Source organism: Nannospalax galili, unplaced genomic scaffold (genome assembly GCF_000622305.1).
Source record: "Nannospalax galili isolate Female #2095 unplaced genomic scaffold, S.galili_v1.0 scaffold3825, whole genome shotgun sequence".
Classification (NCBI taxonomy): domain Eukaryota; kingdom Metazoa; phylum Chordata; class Mammalia; order Rodentia; family Spalacidae; genus Nannospalax; species Nannospalax galili.
Window position 1 is genome coordinate 33,109 of NW_008352067.1, and position 8,095 is coordinate 41,203.

The 8,095-nt window shown below is 38.6% G+C and overlaps 1 protein-coding gene across 1 annotated transcript in view; it reads left to right on the plus strand.

Annotated features, from left to right (window-relative positions):
• LOC103746659 (zinc finger protein 345-like) overlaps positions 1-4,153 on the plus strand; it is a 20,119-nt gene extending 15,966 nt beyond the window's left edge. The window contains exon 4 of the mRNA XM_008848922.3: positions 499-4,153. Within this exon, the coding sequence (XP_008847144.1) occupies positions 499-2,683 (2,185 nt within the window). The 3' untranslated portion in view covers positions 2,684-4,153. The remainder of the gene's footprint in view (positions 1-498) is intronic.
• Positions 4,154-8,095: the final 3,942 nt, after the last annotated feature.

The following is an 8,095-nucleotide window of genomic DNA, read 5'->3' on the forward strand; positions in this document are numbered from 1 at the left end:
AATTAAAACTAATTTTATGTGAGGATTTGTGAATAAATAATGCACACGTCTTCATATTTTTTTATTATTAGGAAATGAAACATGTACTTCAGTTCAAAAATCCTATTCAGTGTTTCCAGAGCATTTCACATCCGAATGGTACTAGAAACTCACATTAATGGATGGCACTCCTTTTTCTTTTCGGTCTGTTTTCAGACAGTGTCTCTCTGTAGCCCCACCTGTCCTGGAACTCACTATGTAGACCAGGCTGGCCTTGAACTCACAGAGATACACCTGCCTCTGCCTCCCAAGTGCTGGAATAAAAGGTGTGCACCAACATATGTGGCAAATATCACTCTTTTTATCACAGTCTTGTGGGAACCATACTCTGACATTATCAATCTATTTAGTTTCCTACCATTCAGATATGGCAGAAAGCATATACTTTACCTAATTTGGGGAACAGTGTGTGGCCTACACGTAAATCACCTTTTACTAAAATAATTGTCATTTTTACAGAATTTCCTTGTTCAAGACATTCTGTGAGCATAAAGATCTTCAGGATGGAGAAAATTTCATGTGGATAGCAAATGATGATATGAACATGAAAATTTCCGCTGACCTAACACCATGTCATAGCAATGTGTGTGGAAAGGTGTCCATGTGTCATTCGTCCTTTAATAACCATCCCACCTCTCACTCTCAATACAAATCATGTGAGCATTGGTTGTATGGAAACAAGCTGCAGGACTCTAACTCTTTTAGAAGCTGTCAAACACATATGAGAACTCACACTGTGAATGGACCTTTTGAATACAAGATAGGCTTAAAGTATTTTGGTTTCCAACATTTCTTGGTAATAGATCAGGAAACACACAGTGCCAAAACACACTATCGATACAAAGAATACAGAAAGGCCTCTGCTCATGGCAGTCCACTTCTCACTTCTGGAGGAACTCAAACTGAAAGAAAGCATTATCAGTGTAATATATGTGGGAAACAGCTGAGTTCTTCCACTTCTCTTCAAGGACATGAAAGGATTCATAGTGTTGAAAAACCACATGAATATAAACAATGTAGTAAAGCTTTTAGGTATAACAGTCATCTTCAAAGGCATGAAAAAACACATACTGGAGAGAAACCCTATGCATGCAAAGAATGTGGTAAATCCTTTACACTATACAGTTATCCTCGAGTACATGAAAAGATTCATACAGGAGAGAAATCATATGAATGTAAACAATGTGGTAAAGCCTTTAGACATAACAGTGATCTTCAACGTCAAGAAAAAATGCATACTGGAGAGAAAACTTATGTATGTAAACAATGCAATAAAACCTTTAGATCGTACAGTAAACTTCAAGTACATGAAAAAATCCATACTGGAGAAAAACCATATGAATGTAAACAGTGTGGTAAAGCCTTTAGATGGAACAGTAATCTTCAACGTCATGAAAAAATGCATACTGGAGAAAAACCATATGAATGTAAACAATGTGATAAAGCCTTTAGACATAACAGTCATCTTAAAAGTCATGAAAAAACACATAATGAAGAAAAACCATATGAATGTAAACATTGTGGTAAAGCCTTTAGATATAACAGTGATCTTCAAAGTCATGAAAAAATGCATACTGGAGAGAAACCCTATGCATGTAAACAATGCGATAAAACATTTACATGGTACTGTAACCTTCGAGGACATGAAAAAATTCATACTGGAGAAAAACCATATGAATGTAAACAATGTGGTAAAACCTTTAGACGTAACAGTCATCTTAAAAGTCATGAAAAAATGCATAATGAAGAAAAACCATATGAATGTAAACAATGTGGTAAAGCCTTTAGACATAACAATCATCTTAAATGTCATGAAAAAACGCATAATGCAAAACCATATGAATGTAAACTATGTGGTAAAGCCTTTAGACATAACAGTCATCTTAAAAGTCATGAAAAAACGCATAATGAAGAAAAACCATATGAATGTAAACAATGTGGCAAAGCCTTTAGATATAACTGTTATCTTCAACGTCATGGAAAAATGCATACTGGAGAGAAACCCTATGCATGTAAACAATGCGATAAGACCTTTACACAAAACTGTCATCTTAAAAGTCATGAAAAAATGCATACTGGAGAAAAACCATATGAATGTAAACAGTGTGGTAAAGCCTTTAGACATAACAGTGATCTTCAACGTCATGAAAAAATGCATACTGGAGAGAAACCATATGAATGTAAACAGTGTGGTAAAGCCTTTAGATATAATGGTCATCTTAAAAGCCATGAAAACATGCATACTGGAGAAACACCACATGAATGTAAACAATGTGGTAAAGCCTTTAGATGTAAAAGTGATCTTCAACGTCATGAAACAATGCATACTGGAGAGAAACCATATGAATGTAAACAGTGTGGTAAAGCCTTTAGATATAATGGTCATCTTAAAAGCCATGAAAACATGCATACTGGAGAAACACCACATGAATGTAAACAATGTGGTAAAACCTTTAGACGTAATAGTCATCTTAAAAATCATGAAAAAACGCATACTGGAGAAAAACCCTATGCATGTAAACATTGTGGTAAAATGTTTAGAAATAACAGTCATCTTCAGAGACATGAAAAAACTCATTGTAGAGACAAACCCTATGCATGTAAAGAATGTGATAAAACCTTTAGATGGTATAAAAGCCTTTGAGTACATGAAAAATTCATACTAGAGAAAAACCATATGAATGTTAATAGTGTGACAAGCTGTTAGACATAACAGTCATCTTCAGAGTCATGAAACAAATGCATCCTGGAGGAAAACCATATGAATGTAAACAATGTGAAAGAGCCTTTACACTATACAATTTTCTTCGAGCATATGAAAAAATTCATACAGGACTGAAATCATTTGAATGTAAACAGTGTGTTAAGTCCGTTAGGTGGCGAAATTGTCTTAAGTTACATGAAAAATCTCTTATAGGACAGAAATCATATGAATGTAAACAACGTGGTAAAGCTTTTAGATGGCACAGATATATTAAGTTACATGAAAGAAGACATATTGCAGAAAACGTGTATGAATGTAAATAATGTGGTGAAGACTTCAGAAGTCAGTGATGTTCAGAGACATGACTAGTTCATACTACACAACACCCTGTGAATAGGAACAGTATGGAAAAGCCTTTAGAAGTCAATCATCTTTCTGTGAAAGAATTCATATTTTAGTAAGCCTATGAATGCAAACAGTGTGGTAAAGCCTTCAATGTCACACTTATCTTCCTTTATGTGAAAATTCACCTTGGACCAAAGTGAAATGAATGAAAGCAATGCAAATCCTACACTTGTACATTTATCTTAAATTACATGAGAAATTCATACTGGAGAAAGATGCTGTCAATACAAAGAATGTGGAAACCTTTGCATTTCATATTTCCTTTTGATTACAACAGGAAATTAATTGTGGCAGAGCATCCCGTGAATGTGACCAATGTCTATTGTTGTTAAACTTCCTAAATTACGTAGCAGAGCAGTTTCAGAACAGTGTTCTTTGAATGTCAAAAAATCATGGGAGAAAATCCCTTGAAATGTAAAATCCAAATGCTGTTAATGTTTTGTATGAGTTCACTTCAGTTAGGGAAAATTCACTCTCAAACCTCTAAGAATATAAACAACAGGGGAAAGGACTGAGCTGTCACAGTTCCCATCAGCAGCAGTGTTGCATGAGACTTTTCCTGGGGAGACCTGAGCAAATGTCTACTCACCTGAGATAGGAAAATAATAAAACAAAAAAGGAATTCTGCCAAAGTCTGATTAGGTGAACCAAGGAGTTTACTGGAGTTACTTCCAGGAGCATGGACAAGCACAGATAGCTGAATTACGAAAAAGCCCATCCAGTCTAAGTGATGACTCATGGAAGCTGCAATCTGAAATCTCTGCACGACTGGCAGGCAGCCTGTTTAGTTGGGTAATTTCTTCTTTTCAGAGTTATTTACCACTTCTATAACGTTGTGGAGTGGCCTTGGGAATCTTGTAAATTTGAGCATTCCAGAATATGTGTTTACTTCTTGAGTCTCATGCCTCCCTGTGAGGGGCACTGCGTCAATTTAGAGAGAATTTCCCCAATGACACGCCACCCCTTCCTCTGACTCTTACATTTCTTTGTAATGCTTTTAGATCTTTGTGGGTTTTCTCAGGATCTTCATCATTCATTCTGAGACTTTGTGGTATACCTTCCATTGTGAAAGGAAGTTTCCTTCCATGATGGATTGCAGCTGACATAGCAGTGACATATTAGACATGAACTGAAATGTTGAGAAGGGAATTTGAGAAGCACATGACATCCACCAAACAAAACAATAGCAGTTGCTTCACGGGGCTCATGAAGTCTCCAGCCACAAGGTTTGTTCCTGTCTTATAATATCAGACACAAATTTTCTCCTGTGGGGTGGGCTGTAAATACAATCTAAAAGCTGTTGGACTCAAACAATAGTGCTACTGTAGCACCAGGAGGCCTATTCTGCCTGTCCTATTGGTACTGGTCACACAGGGTTTATAGATGAACAGGACTCTTGGCAGTTCACCAGCAGTCAGCATTGCACCTGGTATATGCAAGCCAGCTAGACTGGAGGAAGCTTCCACCTTATTCCAGCATAATTTCTCCATGTTCTGCAAGCAAAGCAAATGATGTCTTCAGCAATACTGGCAATAGTCTTCATGATTTGTGGAATAGATAACCACCTGCCATTGCCACCCACGTGCTGGTGTGAAATTCCTGTGCCAATACACCTGGCTACTAATAACCTATTTATACAACCTACCCCCAATAGGTTTCTGAGGTAGAACTGATTGAAGCTGATTGCCTTTAGCTGAGGTCTGTGCATCAGTGTTTGTGAAATGAGTAGCCTTGTCATGGTCAATTCACAGTGAGTTGGGGGAAATCCTTGTTGGTGGCTTTGTCTCTTCCTCACTTGTGTGGAAATTCCTGTAAGAGGCCTGTGACGGTGTCCACACTTATGAGGCCATATTTTCACCTGTCACTGACTGACATATACAATATAGTTTATTTGTCAGGACTTAAGGCACAAATTGGCTTACACATATGTCCTGTAAAATCATAGCTCCAACCTTTGTTTATAAACAGGCAAAACGTGTTGGCACCTAAATAAAGATGTCTGAAGAAAAAGCAGTTTGTCCTGGATTCATGTGTTTTCTCTCTGCTGAGTGTGCCTACTCCTGTGGCTGCTGCTGTTGCTGCTACAATCCTCCAGTGACAGACTCAGCTCCATTAGCCTTCCATCATGGACTAAATAGAACAACTCTAGAAATTTTTCAGATCTCTGCCAGAATGGTATTTCTGAGGCACCCAGCTGTGTGGACTGAGCAACTTCTGGATTGTCCTCTCTATCCTGCACATAGGCATTGCTAGACTATCAACAGCATGATGAGCTCATCTACTGAGCCCCTTTCATGGCCCACAAATCTTCTGTTGCTTCTATTCTTCTCCAGCATTTTTTCTTGCATAGTTTCCAGTGACAGGGTGGATTGTAGAGAAACAGAATTGGTGGATGGTGATCTTCCCCTGGCCGAGTTCTGCTGTAGGATACACAGTTCTTTGCATTCATTCTGGCATATCACATAAACTGCACTAGAGTAATCCAGTCGTTTTAAGAAAAACAGTTGCCAAGTATCTCTTTTAGAACTTAAATTTCAAACAAAATGTTTAATTTTATTGTGGAAAAAAATGTCTTCAGGACCGTTAACATGTTTTGCTTGTTTTCCTATACAAATTTTATAAAATTTATTTATTTTTATTTGGCATATATTGGTCTTTTGCCTGCATGTCTGTCAGTGCACTCTTGTGCAGTTCCTGCAGAGGTCAGGAGAGGGTTTTGGACCCTCTGAAATGGGATGATTAAAGAGAAAAGACTACTGCTTTTTGGATAAAATAGATTTTGTATGGTAGTTTCATTCTAATATATGAATTATTCCCCAATGGAAACATGAAAAAGTGGTGACAAAAATCAGAAAGCTTCAAACGATTATTACTGGTTGTGGAAGTTACAAAGAAGTTTATAAGTGATAAAAGGGAAGATTACAGTATGTAAAAGATTATATTCTAGGAAATATAGACTGTTACTAGGTACTTATTTCAGTAACTGGCCTACTCTAGACATCACTTTTAAATTTTGGGTCTTAGAGTTTTTGACAAATTAAGACAGTCTAAAATGGCCAGCAAATATAAGCACAACAAAAAGCCCAGTTGAGTACTTGAATGTTTCAAATTGTTTTCCTTGACTGATCAGTCAGTGTCTATGAGGTCACAGAGACCTGAAGAAGACAAGATTTAAGAAGGGGAGTGATTACCATAGGTGAATATAAACCAATGGAAAAGAATACTCAATGGAATTCTAAAAGAAAGTAGGCTTCCCACCCCCTAACCCCTGAAAGTAAGTGAAGTCACTGATGAGTACACTGTCAGTTTCCCTCATGTGAGGATGGGCCTTCCACTCCAGTGATGGCTGAGCTTGAAGGATAATGCTGGAAAAGGTTTGGTGGTGGGACCCCCATTCAAAATGTTACAACCTACCACCAAAGCATCTCAGTAATTCTGGACATCATAGGTAAGGTGATTTTATTTTCCATACTGAGGCTTGTTCTCTGTCTTAGCAATTTGCCAGTTTTCTAAATGGATTCATTGGGAATCCATTGTTCTACTCTTGGGAAAACTGAAGCCTAAGAGCTGTTATTTTCAGCTTTATTCCCCAAAATTCCAGATATATTGAGATTTGTATAACCCTCCTGTATAATGAAAAGATAAGATCTGACACTGAGAGATGTTCCCTAAAGGTTCCAGCTAGACTTTGTAACTGAATAGCCTAAATGTGTCCTAGCTTCCACACCTTATAGGCATCTACTGAGGCTACAGTCATGGCTCTGAAATCTGTTTCTAAGGATTTAAATGAAAGTCTGTCTTAGAGAAAATCAGAGAAGAAATGTGTGGTCATCGGCTCTGGCTGCTCTCCCCCAGCTATGATCGCTCTCCAACTCTCTGTTCCTCCAATCAATCGTCCGGCCAAGACCCAGGGCTGGTGAGGATAGTAAGGGATCCCAGTTATATGCCTAATATTCCAGTCAGAGCAAAAATGGCTGAAAGTAGCAGAAACATAATAAGGACCATTATCTGTTTTTAATTTGCCAAGGAACTCCCATAAGGACCATGGCATATTTGACAGTCCTTATGGCATGAGAAGCCATCTCACCAGAACAGGCCAATGCAAAATGGACATTGTGTCAATAATATGATGGATATACTTGAGTTTGCCAAAAGGAGAAAAATGAGTGACATCCATTTGCCGTTGGGGCCAAGGCCTCTAGGGAGAGTTCCAGCGGGTTGTAATGGTCCCAGAGGTAGAAGAGGGGCACAAGAGGGGCAGGCATGGACCAAATGCTTGTAGCTCTGAATTGGTAGAGTGGGTAGAAGCCTATGTATAGCTTGGGGAGAAAGATGAAAATGGGCATGTAAGTCTCTAGCTTGTTGAATTATGGTGGAGTCTAGGCGCTCAGGATCAGTTTGTTGGTGGCAGCATTGCCCTCTGCCAGAAGCCCCCGGAGATTGGTATGAGAGCACTAGTGTTGAATATACCAAGGGGCAGAGCGCTGCTCGAGTAATAGTTGTAATGAGGAGAGCAACAAATCAAGGGGACTCTGGCGTGGTCTGACAGCTGCAAAGGCCAGATGTTTTAGAGTCTGAACTACATAAGCACTGTCAGAAAAAATATTACAGGGAGTTGTAGGGAGATCCTGAAAGACCTGTAACATGGCTGAGAGCTCTCCAAGCTCTACAGATCCCTGGAAAGGGAAAACGTTATGTGAGGAGAGTTGTCCTTCCTGGTAAATTACATAACCAAATTTGCATTTACAAGAATCAGTAAAGATTAGAGGAGCCTTAGGAAGAGGGTTACACTTTGGGAATGCCTGGGGAAATAGGGACAGGGGAAGCTGTCTTATTCTTTGAAGGAGTTTATGTGTAGGATAATGATTGTCATATTTCCCCTGATAGACTAGTAGGAGAGTTTGGAAGCCAGGGTTGTCAAGGAACAATGACTGGAGCATGTGAAGT